The sequence below is a fragment of the Falco biarmicus genome, chromosome 15 (assembly GCF_023638135.1).
Source record: "Falco biarmicus isolate bFalBia1 chromosome 15, bFalBia1.pri, whole genome shotgun sequence".
Lineage (NCBI taxonomy): Eukaryota > Metazoa > Chordata > Aves > Falconiformes > Falconidae > Falco > Falco biarmicus.
Window position 1 is genome coordinate 3287133 of NC_079302.1, and position 16292 is coordinate 3303424.

At 44.2% G+C, this 16292-nt stretch overlaps 2 protein-coding genes across 3 annotated transcripts in view; both read left to right on the top strand.

The window, feature by feature from the left end:
• CA5A (carbonic anhydrase 5A) overlaps positions 1–7362 on the top strand; it is a 26696-nt gene extending 19334 nt beyond the window's left edge. For both annotated transcript variants that reach the window (XM_056361194.1, XM_056361196.1), the window contains exons 6-7: positions 532–687; positions 2569–7362. In XM_056361194.1, the coding sequence (XP_056217169.1) occupies positions 532–687; positions 2569–2748 (336 nt within the window). In that variant the 3' untranslated portion in view covers positions 2749–7362. The remainder of the gene's footprint in view (positions 1–531; positions 688–2568) is intronic.
• Positions 7363–10891: 3529 nt separating this feature from the next.
• The window catches only part of SLC7A5 (solute carrier family 7 member 5), a 40888-nt gene continuing 35487 nt past the window's right edge, over positions 10892–16292 (top strand). Inside the window, exon 1 of the mRNA XM_056361193.1 lies at positions 10892–11627. Within this exon, the coding sequence (XP_056217168.1) occupies positions 11021–11627 (607 nt within the window). The 5' untranslated portion in view covers positions 10892–11020. The remainder of the gene's footprint in view (positions 11628–16292) is intronic.

Sequence of the window (16292 nt, forward strand, 5' to 3'; positions counted from 1 at the left end):
CCGCGCAGAGCCCCCGGCCCGGCCGTGAGCGGCGTTTCTGCAGGAGATGCCATGGGAGACGGTGCCAAAGGCTTCACTAAGGCCCAGCCAGGCGCCGGCCACAGCCTCTCCCCCATCCACTAGGCAGCTCAGCTTGTTGTAGAAGGAGATCAGGTCTGTCAAGCAGGACCTGCCTTTTGCAAACCCAGGCTGGCTGGGCCTGATCCCCTGGTTGTCCTGCACTGCTGCGTGATGGCACTCGGGATGAGCTGCTCCATAACCTTCCCCAGCACCAGGGTCAGGCTGACAGGCCGGTAGTTTCCCAGATCCTCCTTGTGGATGGGCATCACTAACCTGCAGTCTCCCGGGACCTCCCCGTTAGCCAGGACTGTTGATAAGCTTATGGGGTTTTAAATTATTATGTAGATCCTTATTAATATTCACAACACCTAATTTTGCGTGTGTATATGTATCATATACAGTATTTAATCTCAGTGTGAAATTCTTTGTAAAATTTTTTTCTCAAAATATATTTTTTTTTCTGGGGTTTAGGACACTATTATCGAGTTTGATGTCTTTGATCCCTCTTGTTTGATACCTTCGTGCCCCGATTATTGGACCTACGCAGGCTCTTTGACTACTCCCCCGCTTACGGAATCAGTCACATGGATTATTAAAAAGAAGCCGATAGAGGTTGATGAAAATCAGGTAAATCTCATGTTCACGTTTCAAATCTCATGCTAGCATCGTACCGTACCTGTTGGACTGCCTGCTGCCACGGAGGGGAAGATGCCCAGAAGTAGTTGCTTACCAGTACAGTAATTCTCTGTGAATACACAGAGATCAGTGGCTGCTTCGCACCAGGTATTTGGGAGGAATCCTAACTTAACAACAGCTAATGTTGAAAGATGCAAGATGTCTTCAGGAAGTAAATAAAGGTGCTTCTCCAGCTCTCGTGATAGTTTTATCTTGATCTGTGATGAACAGTGCCTTATGCTGGAAGCTGGCCCTTGAAAACTTCTAAAGTTACTTATTGAAAAGCTGGATAATTTTGCTCTCCTTACCAGAATACAGTCCTTTTTGTGGTAGGGAGGGAGGAGAAAGTGCAGGTTTTGTGAAATTCCAAACTCTAACCTTTTGCACATATTCTTGATAGCTACATGCATTTGCAGAGGAATCTTGCGGAGCTAATCCTCTGTTCTTGCCTTGGTGGACTCTGGAGGTAGGGAGGGGGGTGGCGGGTGGCTCGGAGTCCTTCCCGTGCCATTCTGATGGTGGGAGATAGGGTGAGTCCCCGTTGGGTTTTCTCCTTTGCCTTTGTAGGCATGTTTACTCTATATTTGGCCATATTGTCCTTGAATTCTTTTTCCTTATACCCTTTTAGGAAGGACAAACAAAGGTTTCAGCAAATGTTTGTATTGCAGAAGTTATTTCAAGTCGAGGAGTTTGTGGGCAATAGTGTGTTCTGAGACCAGCCCTGACTTGTTACCATATGCCCTCTACTGCTTTTAATTTTAGTACTTCATGTTTCAATGTACTGTTATTCCTTGGTATGAAGTATGTGTAGGGGCAAGTAGAAAATTGTCAGAAGGAAGACTTACTGGAATTGTACTACAGTTGTGCGTTTTTTGGAAGTTTTTGTGGTTTTTTTTTTTTTTGTCTGTTCAAGGAAGCGGAGTACTTTGAGGGCTGTTACAGCATAGAACAAGTCTGGGAGATTGTTGCAAAGCAAGTGAAAATGAACACCCCCCCCAAATCTACCATATTTTTGTTATTTAAGAGGCACTGCAAGTTAACTGTGCATTGTCTCTTGGTTTTTTTGGCTTTGATGAATAATGAAGTGAGTCCAATGACATGAGGCAAAATACTAATTATTTTTTTTTTTTAATACAAATTTTGCATGGAGCTAGTCCATCTAGAAAGTCATGCTCCAAACAAACGCTAATTCTGAAGAATAGCCATATATGTGATTTTAATGGTTTAGTAAACTTTTCCTCTTTTTTTTTTTTTTTTTTCCCCCTCCCTTGGCTCTTCACCCATCCTTTTATGGCATAGAAAGGCTTATTGTTTACTTAACATTGTAACGCCCTTGTGAGCATTAAAAGCTGATCTGCTGCATACCTTATTTTAATCCCCAGTTATAAACAACTGAAAACAACTATGTAGGTTGTTGCTTGTTGAGGTTCCCCCATTTCTGGATGCTGGCATATGCATGTCTGTAGAAGATAACAGAACTCCAGGAAGGGCGTGAATTAAGAAGGTTGGCGAGGTTTATTTAAAGATGGCATATGTTCCAGTATTTGAATGGGAATCAGTTCTATCTCAGACATGCCACATTTGAGATTTAATTTGCCTCAAGATGGCAGATGATTGACAATTCATCTTCTGCATTGATACGGAGGATGGTGTAATCCTTACCAGCAGGTGACAAAGAAGCGCCAGAAGTTCCTGCTAAAATTTCACGGAATGCAAATGTAATAGTATCTTTGATTTTTTTTTTTTTCCAAGCATGAATGATTGTGTTTTGTCATGAACTCAAGTAATTCTCCGGTTAGTAAAGTCACAAAACTGGACGTTTCTCGTTCTCAGCTGGAAGCATTTCGGATGCTGCTCTTTACTTCAGATGGCGAAGAAGAAAAGAGAATGGTAGACAACTTCCGCCCTCTTCAGCCATTAATGAACCGAACCGTCCGTTCATCCTTCCAAATCAGGCATCTCTTAAATACTGAAGTACAGCCCAAAGACCGTGCTGAGCAGATCAGGCCATAGATGGCCCATGAAACATCAGTCCGGACATTTCATCCAGACATATCCGTATACCTGGGCTGATGTTATTTTTTAATTATTTTTCCTTTTCCTGCAGTGTGTGTATGCCGTACAGTTTCATAGCCAGCCAGTTTCGGTTCTGCTAAGTGCCATGTGACTTCTATTAGAGAAGCTGTGGGGTCGTTTAGTTCTGCTTTTTCAAAGTAGTAAATAATATTAACCCTTAACAAACTGACTTGCTTTAAAGCAAGGATCAGTAAGGAATTATTTTGAGAGTTAAAGGAAAAATAAGCGCAGGAGGTCTCTTTCCCGATCTCTTTTCTGAACTGTTCTGTGTCTCTTCAAATGCTCTTTCAGTAGCTTACGTGAATTAATAATCCAAACTAAAAACATGTAAGCAAGCAGAAAGTGTGAAGAAGTTAATAGCATTAATACTGATCAGGTCCTTTTGTGGAATTGTTTCAGAGGTTTGAGAACTAACTTCTCTAGTCTGATATACAGAGACAGTTTATCTTCTTCCTTATTTCTTGGTGTTTAGGATGACAAGAGGAGAAGGAAAAAACGAATTACAGAATCTAACCTTTTTCCATTGTATTGACTGTATGATCTCTGTTTGATATGGATGTCACGGAATGTCCATTCTATCTACACCACAAGTCAGCAGACTTTTTCTAAAACCTTATAACAGATGTAGAAGTTTTTAGCTTTGGCAGCTTTTACATTTCTGCGTCAATAATGTACCAGGAGAAGAGAGCAGAACAGAATTTACCAGTATCTCGAGACTGGCAGAGCAGCAAATTAAGCAAAAATGTCCAACTGATCCCAGGAAACTGATCACATCAAAGGAAAGCAAAATTAGATATGCCCCAGCTGACCTTCCCAACGGGATTTGGGGGGGAAAAAAAAAACAAACCCCAAACAATTTCTGAAACCTAATCCAGTGCTAAGAGAGTATGGACAAAATGCAGCATTCAGATACTTGGAAGGTTATTTTTTTTTCCTTCAGTAATTCATCTAGCAACAGTGCACTCTCTTCAAAGTCTTGTCTTAAGGTGTACTTCCCTTATAAAGAGTTATCTAGCTTCAAGATAACTGGGGACCAGATTATATTTGTAGCACCTTATAGTACCAAAGTTCAGTGGTGGCTGAAATTTATTTGTGGACCAGACAAAATTGTTGTGTAAGCTGCCAGCTGTGGAGCCTTATCCTAGAGTTACGATCCAATTGCCACAAGTATTATCTACCTCTAAGCATACTACTACTAGCCATAATTTTCTCTCAAGCACCTTCCTCACTGGCTTTTTATGCTTTACTGTTTTTAACGATGTGCCTGTACATGAAAATCACGTACGGTCAGATTTTCTGATGAGGAGCAGGTCTATCTGTAGACTCATGACATGATCTTGATTGATTGTATTTGAGGAGTCGTCCTGTAGAACAGATGTTGCTTGGTCTGCTCCTGCCAGTAAGCGAAGTCACTAAGCTGGTGTGACTCAGCACAAGTGAAGCCAGGACACTAGCTCGTCGATGCTAAATTCAGAACTTTATAATTGATACTTCTGTTTTTTTTAAGCCTAAGTGTTGAGTTTAAAAGCACTTTAACACTTTTTAGTGTGACCTTGATGATTTTAAGGTTTTTTTATGTTCTTATTTAACCAATTAAGTGCCCAGGTCCTGCCTTTTCTTCCTTAATAGCTCTACCTCAGGCTGTTGTTAATGTTGCAACAGTTGTGCCTTTCTGTCTGGGCAATCTGAAACGTGCCCACTTCACCTCAGAGTGACTCTACATGGTAGATGTAAGAAAATCTCTTTTCTATTCCAGTGTAGTATACTTACTTTTACTGTGTAGTACGTTCAACATGGCAGTATGTATCTTCGGTTTCATTACCTCTCCCAAGCCCTTACTGCTCAGTTGACCCATCTTGCTTGACCTCTGTAGAGCTATACCATCTATACCAACTTGGTTGAACGATAGCATCCCAGTTGAATCTATACAGTCTTTGGCATCATCTTAGAATCGCAGAGTCGTTTAGGTTGGAGAAGACCTTTAAGATCATTCAGTCCAACCGTTAACCCAGGACTGCCAAGTCCACCACTAAACCATGTCCCTAAGGGCCACATTGACATGTCTTTTAATTATCTCCAGGGATGGTGACTCCACCGCTTCCCTGGGCAGCCCATTCCAGTGCTTGTTAACCCTTTTGGTTGAAGAAGTTTGTCTTAACATCCAATCTAAACCTCCCCTGGTGCAGCTTGAGGCAGACAGACTTTTTACTATGTTCCTAGTCCGCAGAATCACATCAGTCATGGTTTTGCCAGAGAATGCTAGGTTCCAAAATAATTTTGGAAGGGATATCTACAGTTCTGGCAATAGGAAAAGAATTCTTTTGTTTTCTGCCTGAATGTAGGTGCTGTAGTCATTGTTAAGGTTGAGGGTTTTGTTCAGTGCTGTTATTGCAAATGCTTTTCTGAGGAGGACCCCGTAGAAACATGGCAGTGGTTCAGAACTTGTCTTTCTTTGAGATTTTTTGCTGCTTATTATTAGCAGTTAAGAAAAACTGTAATATAAAGACATCTTAATGTCGCCTTCACATTTAAAACACATTTAAAAAAAAAAGTCACATACAGGTGACACAGCAGCACTAAGCTAGATATAGGTAGCCTGCATCAGTATCCCTATCGTATATAAATAGGTTGTTTTAAAAAGCTTCATACGATTGCTCAAAGTTTTTTAGTTGCCTTGGTAATTTTCACCAAATTTTTATGTACATCTGATCCACTGAGCCTGTTTCACTAGTTAATAGAGCTTCCCTAGCATATGCAAATACAAAAAAAGAAGTATTTTGCTCCCAGGGAACTACCATAGTGTAAACGTTTAATCTTCAGATGCTTCATAACGCTCTAGTATGCTCACACCCAACTGAGATCTCAGTGGTTAGGTTTGCTGCACTGAACCAGATTTTCTTCCTGGGTGTGTAAATCTCTGTAAGATGCTCACCACCATGCATCCATCAGAGAGAAAGTTGACTACTCTATTTTCAGTGATCTTTCTAAAATTCTCATAGAAATTTACTTTGTTAAAGTATTGTCGTGGAAGTTTTGTTAGAGAATAGGTATATTAGCCAGTCATACAATCAATAAGCTATGCTCCATATATATTTACATAAAATCACATCTAAGTATACTGACATAAACCTAATTATTTCAATTTCAGCACTGATAGTTTCAAATATCAGGAAATGGGGTCGACGTAGAAAAACTTAACTCTGTGCTACAAATATAAGCTTTACAGGGATTTTCTGTTATAGTTATTTTGCTGGTTTTTGAGTCTTGCATTTACACATTAGTGTTTTAGCATCTCTGGGTAAGGTCAACAGTATCTCAGTTGCAGGGTGGATTGTCATTGAAATTAGCAGTCTGAAAATTATCAGAAAGATTGTTTGTTTGTTTGTTGGGTTTTTTTAACTTTTAGTTTACAATGACTTTACTGGCCTTGCAAAAGCTAACTGTGAGAAAAATAATTCTGCATGCCTGCACAAGTGTGTAAAACAGGAGATGGGATATAATTCTTTTGTCTTATTCTCTCAGTTGCATGAGGGGAAAACCAGTTTGATTTGATTGTTGGACTAGAGCTAAGACCTGTAATGATTTTGCACAGCTAAGTTGAACTCTAAAGTGCCTGCATAGGAATCTTTGGGCTCTTTGTTTTTATGGTACAGTCCAAAAGGGTCAAAGGACACATTTGTGTTTGTCCTTGCATAGTAGTCACTTCTGTTACTTAACAGGGTACTGGGAGGCGTTCCTGTGGCAGTAAGCGCTAGGAATTAAAGACTGTAACAGAAATAATTTTGAGGACAGCTTACTGAAAAGGGAGTAGGGTTTTGGGCATAGGTCTGCATCCCTGTCGGTCTGACTTCCAGTTGCCTTTCAATGTTTCTGTTCAGTGTTGGTCTTACCAGAAGTCTCGTTCTCGGTGACTTCGTAGTTGAAGGACTTAATTTGCCGTTTGGATGGTTGCTCTGTGTTCCTACATTCCCGAGCATCCGCACTGGTGCACTTCAGGTGTGCGCCACCACGTGTACCTGGCCGCTCTTTTGTTCTCTTCTGTCAAGAATGGTTTGCGTTGGTATTTTTACTGCAGTTCTGACAGGAGTGTATCTTTTGGCTTTGAAAGCTTTAGAAATGGAGACTGCTTTGATCTCCCAAAAATCTACTGGGTTTTAGAGTACTGGAATCCTGCACAGGTTGCTTTTGAGGAAGGGTCCCTTCTTCTGCTCAACTTAATAGTCAATAGCGTTTGCTTTAAAAATTGCATGCCTTTAATTCGGAATGTCTTAACTTGTATTTCTTGGCACATCTTTGTTTTTTCCTTTGTGCCTCTTGTATTCCTGGCAGTTATTACATTGTGTATTTTAATGTATGTTATCTGCATAATCATAATTTACGCAAGTAATTGTCTTTGCGGACAACATATGTAACCGGGAATGCTGTTTGTTCTCCTAAGATACAGGCCTTTACCGTCAGTTTTTACCTGCTGTAAAGAAACTTCTAGCTGCTGGATTTTAAACTGTTACTTTAGTGTACAAACTATGTAATAAAGAAACACAGAGAAACCTGTGCCTGTATCTCATTGTGTTATTAAGCTCTCCAAGTTAAGAATTAGACTTTCTGTCAAGAAAATAATACAATTCCTCCTTGACAATGAACCAGTTCATTAGGAGTGGAGTCTAATCAAATGTGAGACATTCTGTGATACTTAAAAGCTATGAAAGACTCTGCTGAACTGTATTATAATTGGAATGAAAGAACAATGACCTCTCTGTTGCTGCTGTACTGATGGAAGGATGTCTAATTATTTGTTACGTTCAGCTAGATGCTGCATGCTGTCTAAAATGGGATTACAAATTTTGAGGATCTTTTCTAAACTACTTCATTTGACACTGATCATTAAACTTGATGTGGCAACTAAGCTCCTTTTCCTGTGCTATAATTGGTCTTGATGAAACGGAGCGTTGATGTGAAACTCCCAAGAGTTTCGCATTTAGTGGATGTGGCTACAGGAATCTTATCAAATGACCTGAAAAAAACTTTGAGTAAAATAAATCACTTTTATCAATAATACAAGTTGGCTAATCAGGTGAAATTAAGTGTTAGTTTCTCTGACTCACTGCTTAGCCATGCTTAGAGTCTAGTTATCGTATAGATATGTTTAGCTGAATTCATTCAAATGACTTTCCGCTTCCTTTGATGGGAAAGGTAGGTTATATTTCTAGTTAAGAAATTCCCCCCCTAAAATAACTGTAGGCAGTACTTTTCGGTAAGGCCTCCCAAACGGTGCGATTCGATACCCTTTGTGGTAGGCAAGCCATTCTGACGTGAAGAAAGGGTGACGGGGCTTAAAAGTGAGGCCAGCCCCACCGTTATTACTATTTAAGGGTTCTAGAAGCTACCACCACTTCCAACAAAAGAGCTTCTGAGCTCTTCTATTAGTATAGCTGAGGTGTTTGCTAAAAAAATGGCTTATTTGATTCCAGCAGGCTGCCTTATTTTGATCAAGGCAGCTTTGCTGATACATGGTTAAGAAACATACACGTTACTTTTAACAAATGGCCAATTTACTTCTAATACTGGTAATTATTTGTCTTTCTGACAAATAATTCTTTTTGTCTGTCTTTTTGATGTGACAAACTTGAAGTGCCTGAGTATTAGCATATGGAGAACTGATTGTATAATCAAATAGTCTTCAAAGATTCTGCGGAATAACTTGGGGGCCTGAGGAGAGTTAATGTTCGTGGTCAGAACTGATAATAATACTCAGCATTTGTGAAGTGCTTTGAAGATATAAAGCACTATATGAACACGCCCTAACACCATGCCTGCAAAGCAGGTATTTTCTCAGTAATAGAAACAGAGAAACAGTTGCAGAATTAACGCTGACTAATTTGCAAGACAAGTATGTGGTTGACTTTAAATATGGCAGTTCAGTGGCTGCTGCTCCACTGCTGCTTGATCCCAGGATTTCCAAATGGAAATGGTGTCAAAACTGAGACTGAAGTCTGCAAATTCTTAGCTGTCTGTTAAAAAATCCCCTTTCGGAAGAATTGGATGCAGAGAGAAAAAGATAACTTGGTCCCGTCCTTGTGAAAGTTAATGGAAATGTCTGTGAATTAGGTTAATATCAGGTGGAAAATGCCAATGATCAAGAATTAGGTTAATATCAGGTGGAAAATGCCAATGGTCAAGAATTAGGTTAATATCAGGTGGAAAATGCCAATGGTCAAGAATTAGGTTAATATCAGGTGGAAAATGCCAATGGTCAAGAATTAGGTTAATATCAGGTGGAAAATGCCAATGGTCAAGAATTAGGTTAATATCAGGTGGAAAATGCCAATGGTCAAGAATTAGGTTAATACCAGGTGGAAAATGCCAATGGTCAAGCAGTTAATTTGCCTTAAGGTGATAATTTAGTCCAGGGCACTGGTGAAGTAAAAGCATTGATGAATGGTTTTGTTCACCCAACTACACAACTGAGTTGGAGCATTCGTCTGAGAAGACCTGAAGCATCCGTCTTACTCCAGTGCCAGCCCCGTCTGCTGGATCCCGACTAACGAGGCCAACGCAGAGACAGTCCCCTGTGTTGCAGGTACCTGGCGTTTTCCCTGATTTTACGGTTGTGTGAACATTTTGCCTAGGATAAAGTATGAAACACTGTAACGAGGGAATGTTGGTAAATCTTACTTCGAGAAATAATCGGTTTAGCTTACAGCCATATAGGCCGTGTGATGGGGCTGATGTGAAGCTGGAGAGGCGGAAGAAAGGCTTCTGGGGTTTCAGGAAAATTGTGTGACAAATATGCTTTCCCGTTTAATTAATTGTCATAGTCTTTTCGGTCCCTTCAGGATCACGTTTGTCTTTGAAAACTAGAAAAAACACGCTGGATGCAAAAGTAATTTTTGTTCAAGCTTTCTTCTGAAACATGGATGCTTCTTTGAAGGGAGAAGCGGTGGAGTTCGAAGCCCCCGGGCTGGTGTGTAGCAGCCACTAGATGTCAGGTTCTGATCGGTGCTGAGGGGCCGCTCGGGATTCCTGGCGCGGTTGGGAGCGGCCGCGATGCCCGTTATCGGTTACTAACGTTCCTACTCGGTTACATCTTTCCCCAGAATGCAGATCTCACCTTTCTCCGAGGTGTCTTGCAGAAACCTCCTGACCCACTGCCTGTACTGAGGCTGGGGAGGGGGATGGTCGGGGCAGGATGGACACCTTGGCTCTCAGACTTCGGGCTCCGACTTCTCGGTAGAGGTACCGCCTGCAGCCCGGGGTGGGAAGGAGCCTCGCTGAGCATCAGGGCTTCCAGGCTGCAGCCTCTGAGCTCTTCTATCCCACAAGGACCAGAGGGAGCCTGAATTTGACCAAGAATTGGCTCCCTGGGCACTGTTGTGAGCTATCCGAGTAAGTCTCCTCGGGTTCAAACCCGACGCCTTCACTGAGGTGGCGTGGTAGAAGTTGCCCGTTTTGCCTGCACACTTGCCAGGTTAGCAGAAAGGTTTTATTGTAATTTTTTTTGGCAAATGCATCTTTTTGGTAGTCTGGGTGCCTGAGATGACAGGAAGATGCCTGCAGTGCCTCTGCAGAAGCACGGTGATGCAGCGAGGGGCCTTGGCCCACGGATCTGTCAAACAGGAGCACAGCAAATGCACTGAGATCAGGGGGGGCTGGGGGGGCTGAGATCGGGGGGGCTGGGGGGGCTGAGATCAGGGGGGACTGGGAGGGGCGCGTGTTGCTGGATTTGGGGTTTACACACAGAGACCCATTCTGCTTTCTAAGAACAGCCGCCCAGTCTGGGGTGCAGGGTGACCCCCTCCCCTCCCGGCAGCGGGGAGCCCCCGGGGGCAGGGGCGGGGGCGGGGGGGGCTCTTTGGTCCCCTTGGTCCCCCTCCCCGCCGCGCCTCTGGCCCCTTGCGAGGGGGGTGCGGGTGGCCTGCGCGCCTGGAAAGGGACCCATAGCCGCCGGTTCCCGGGGCCCTGCGACACCACCCCTCCTCCTCCTCCTCCTCCTCCTCCTCCTCCTCCTCCTCCTCCTCCTCCCCCCCCCCCCCCCCCCCCCGGAAAGGAGGCCAGCCCCGCTCCCCGCCCGGGCGGGAGGCGCTCGGCGCACGCCGCCCACCGCCGCCGGAACAAAAGGGGCGGCAGCGCTGCATGGTGGCGGCCCCGCGCCCTGCCCCCCCGCCCCGCGCCGCGCCGCTCCGCGCCCCGCTCCGCTCCGCTCCGCGCCACCATGTCGGGCAGCGGCGGCGCCGGCAGCCCCGGCAGCAGCGGGGTGAAGAAGCGGAGCCCGGCGGGCTCGGCCGCCTCGCTGGCGCAGGAGGAGGAGAAGCAGGCGATGGAGAAGATGCTGGAGGCGGCGGATGGCGGGGCGCAGGAGAACGGCTGCGTCCGCTCGCCCTCGCCCTGCGCCTCCGCCGAGGCCGAGGGGGTGACCCTGCAGCGCTCCATCACGCTGCTCAACGGCGTGGCCATCATCGTCGGCACCATCATCGGCTCCGGCATCTTCGTCACCCCCACGGGCGTGCTGCGGGAGGCCGGCTCGCCCGGGCTGTCGCTGGTGGTGTGGGCCGTCTGCGGGGCCTTCTCCATCGTGGGTGCCCTCTGCTACGCCGAGCTGGGCACCACCATCACCAAGTCCGGCGGGGACTACGCCTACATGCTGGAGGTGTACGGCTCCCTGCCCGCCTTCCTCAAGCTCTGGATAGAGCTGCTCATCATCCGGCCCTCCTCGCAGTACATCGTCGCTCTGGTCTTCGCCACCTACCTGCTCAAGCCCATCTTCCCCGTCTGCCCGGTGCCCGACGAGGCTGCCAAGCTGGTGGCCTGTCTCTGCGTCCGTAAGTACTCGCGGTCCCTCTCCAGGTGCCCGCTGTCCCGCTGCCGCACGTGGCTGCCCGCTCACCGTCGCCTTCCCCAAAAGTCTGCCCAAACGGCTAGCTGCCCTCGAGCCCGCCGCGTTGCAGGAGGTGCACCATCTCTCCTCTGCTCCGCTGGCTGCATACTGGGGGTCGGGGGCTGTTGTGAGCAGAAAATGCGTCCCATCCCAAATAAATCGAGCAAAATATTCCCCAAATGCCGGTTACAGGCTAGCGAGCCTCTCTGATTTCCAGCAACGCAGTGAGCAGCGTGCAGCAAATGCAACATGCGTTTTGCCTTCGTGCTGGAATGGGATTTCTCCTGCCCTCCCGCAGAGGTGCGTTTGGCCGGGGTAACATCTCCTCTTGCAGCCCTGCAGTGCTGAGGGGCCGCGGGGGCTGCGGTGGGTGTTTGTGTGCAGAGGTACGTGAGGATAACGTGCAGTTGGCAGATTATCTGTCACGACCAGCTGGTGCTGAACATGGCCTGTGCTGCAGTGCCTGGCTGTTTTCAGCACCAGTTTTGAGACAAGATGTTTCTTGGCTGTATGTGCACCGATAGCAAGCTCAAAACCTGGGGTTTTTTGCTAGCAAACATTGCGTTTCGTGAGGCATTGCCTTTCAGTCATGCTGTGATGAATTTAGGGCCGCTGATGTTGCCATTGGCACGCGGATCGATCTCTCCTGCTGCAGTTTTTACCATCGCTGGTATTTTGAGGTCTGCGGTTTTGCCGCTGACACCCCATTTTCCATTCCTCCAGTGACTGCAAAGTCACTCTATCCAGATTTCTCATCCTTTAAATACAGGATCATTTTCTGCCTTTCTCTTCTCATTTTCTGTTCAGTCTGTGTTCTACTCCACTGGTAGTTCTTGTGCTGTTGTAAAGATGTACGTTGGGAGAGGTTATAGTTTTTTGTGAGGGCTTTGTAAAGCGCATGTTCAGTATACGAAGTGATGATCAGGTGGTCTTTTTATTTTTTCATTTTGAGGTTGTGAAGGGAAGGCTGCTTGTTCGTGCTGTCCAAAGGGAGATTGTGTTAGATTCCTTCACCCTCTGAGGATCGCAGGCATTCAAAAGTGGCAGCACATGGTCGTTAGAGGAAGATAGATTGTCTGTAACTGTCTTCATACACACACTGACCAAATCTTTGGTAGATGACAATAAGATAAATAACAGGTGGGACAGCAATTTGTACATTCTTTGGGCGAGGTTGAAGCTTACTCATTCCCCAGATAAATTTTTAGGAACGTAAGGACAAGTAGACAGGCATGTGGACTTTCCATCCAAGTTTTTAACAAAATGAAGTGCATCTATCAAGGAAATGCACTAACCCAACTGAGAAAGCTGTAGCGGGGTTAGAAAAGAGTTCTGCTGACGGGTTTCTTGCCTCAAGTAGGGCCTTGTGAAAAAACCTCTTTTTAGAGCTTTCCTTCAGTCTGCAGTGTGGTTTCTTCAGTGACACAGAGACAAGGGGCATGCATGCATGTGGCGTTCACGTTTTTCTGCTGAGAAGCTAACAGAATTAGAGCGTTGATTAAATGGGCTTTCTTGGTGTTTTATGTCAAAGTTTCCCTGTGCAGGAACATATTGTAGTCGACAAAGCCTTTGAGAACATGTTTCTAATAATAAGTAGTTTTTCCTCTGCAAGATCTTTCCCAAAATAGGTAGGATGAGGTTTTACTGATCAGAAAAAAAATACAGGGGTGAAGCAGACTTGCCCATGGCAAGATCTGGTTCTGTGACCATGGATTGCAACATGAAATTTCTTGATGCCAGGTCTCATTCCTACTTAAGCTCCTCTAATAAGTAACATGTCTCCAACCTCCTTTTGCTAGCAATTAGTAGTTTTCCTGAAGCAGAATTTGTTCTTTAACCTTTATCCTGAAATGCCAAGGAAAGAGTTGCTAGTTCTACAAATCTGCGTAATTTCCATGTGTTTCTTCTTCAAACTTTATCCCCCCCTACACCCTGGCTACTATTTTGTTTATGCTTTGGGTTAAATTTTTGTTTGTCTCTTTTGCTACAAAAGGTTAGTTCATCATGCTTTGCCTTCAGCAAGTTAGTGTTCTGTAACTTTGATTTTGCAGTTAGCTTGTTGACTGTCTGGTGCCAAAACCACATCATGATCTAGGAACAACAAATGAAGTAAATCTGGTCCAAGGACTTAGCAAGTCACACAAAACTTCTATGGACTAACAAGCGGCTTTGTTACATGGTTGTTCCCAACATACCCCTACCCAGGGAGATATTTATGTTTTTTCAAGAGCCCTGGGGTAGGAAAAATGGCCTATTTGTACATACGCTCCAGAGCATACACTAATGAGTTACCTCAAAGAGGGGAAGAACAGTTTAGGAAGCAACAGGGGAATGTGGGGCCCCGGGGCTGGAATACAGTTGACTTACTATGTAGCTAAAACCCAGCCGTCCAGAACAGTACCAGCTGTATTCTTTGCAAAGTTTGTATCTCAACATAAATGCAATTGGCTGCATGGCTTCTAGCAACAGGAGAAATAACAACAGTTACTCGTTTCCACTGCGAGTGTTACCAGTGTTGAACAGTTGAATAAATAACGTGTTGTTTGGTATTTGCCACCGTGAAGTACAGAAATTGAATTCCTAGGCATGAAGATAATCTAAATAAATCACAGTCTTGAAAGAAAGAAAAAAATAGCTGGATTAGGGAATTTTGTTCCCCTTAAGGTGCTGAGGAAAACAAGGTGGGTGGTAAGTAAAATTTCACTACAAATAGGTATTTTCTGCTATCAAGATTACGATCTCCAGCCAGTTAGTATTCAAGACTGCTTCTTCCATAAGACAACACGAACGCTTACTATAGCTGCCAAATAAAAGTGTGGGGAAGTCTTCCTGTGGCAAGGTGGGTCAAGCTGTTCATCATTAGTGCGGTGTATTTTATGTTCACCGCGCAACAGCCAGTGCTCCCTGGTTGTAAGAATTTCCAGGTAGTTTGGCTTAATGTTTTTCAGGCTGCGGGTTTCTTGGGAAACTCAGAAACCTGATCGTGTTATTTTAGCTGTAAGACTGGCTGGCTGATGCTTTTAGAACTGATAAATCATAAAAGCAGATGCTAAGGGATAACAAACACAAAGTCTGCGTGGTATCCAAGTGTTTTTGAACAGGAGAAGTTAATGAAACTGAGAATTTGTGCATCTGCGTGAATACCCAACAATAATTTGAATTCCCCCAAATACAATCTTATCTAAACCAGTTTTACCCCTTCTATAGAGGATGGAGGCACAGTTACTATGTCCTGAGGTTTTGTGTTTGATGACATCTACATTACAGTATTAGTATTGTACATGGCAAAGAATTAAACTGCTAAGGATTCTGTACTTGGTGTCTCAGGTGCAAATTTGAATCTACGTAGATAAATGAGGATCCGTTGTATTTGTTGTTGGCTCCTCTTCTTGTTCTCTTGAGAAAGCATCACAGCGGAACGTACATTCACACTGTACTTCCAACACACTTGTATCTTTTTCTGCTATTTTCTACAGTTTATTTTTACTTAGAATTAAAAAATACACGCCTTTTAACAGAATATTTAGGTAGCAAGTGTAGCTTTGAAAGAACTTGTTGTTTATATACGTTGCAGGACCATCTTCATGTAGCAGAAGCAGGATCGTGTAAACCTGTTTAATCCTGTCTTTTTTTTCCCGTGGAAGAGATGGCGTGGAACAGCATCCAGTTGAAGGTGCATCCCTGATGTCTTCCAGTGCATGTCGGTCAGATCCTCTTTTACAGTTGGCTGATGCTTGTGTTAACATTTCTTAAATCTGAACTGATAAATCTTAACAAAAACCATTAAAAACTCACAGAGCACAACCTAATACACAGTGTATGTTGTAGATATAGCTTAAAGATGGAAAGTTTCAAATTGCCCAGTTAAAGTTAACATCCATGTTCCTTATTTCCACCTGTTAATTTGCAGGTTTCCTACATGTGAGAGGTCTCTGAACTGTGGTACAGGGAATTCCCTGCAGGTAAAGGGGGATGAGGAATAACGCTGCTTCCAGCCCCCAGCTGGTTCTTGCTTGGTGTTTCGCTGGTGCCTGAACTGTTCTTTGTACACAGGTTCTTACACACAGCCTGCCACACCCCCGCTGTGTGCTACATAACAGGTTATTCTGTAATTTACTTATTTCTTGACAGTGTAATCTGCTCCACAGAAGCTTGAGAAACCCTGCCAGTTGCATATAATTTTACTCTTCATCTTCAATGTCAAATCAGTGATTTGATTGTTAGCCTCTGAGGCCTTTTATCACTTGTTAATTATATATGCTCATCTGGCACTAATAACCCCAATATTGCTGCAGCAATATCTGCTTCTTCCAAAGCTACAGTATCTTAATCTTCTTCAGAATTTCTTTAGACTTCCTTTGCTGCTTCTGAAATATTTTGGGCGCTTCTCCTGCAAGCATGGAATTCCTGCAAGCATGATCACCTATTGCTCATTCGTCTCTTTTGTTATGAACAGCCTAATAGTGGAAGAATTAGTAGCAGTCAGCGCAGAGTTGAGTCATATCTAATAGCATAAGTGCCTGACACCCCCCCTGAGTACATTGTGAGTTAGAGGAGAATGGTATCAAAGCCGGGGTTTGGCAAAAGTGTCTAAACACATGCCGTGAGT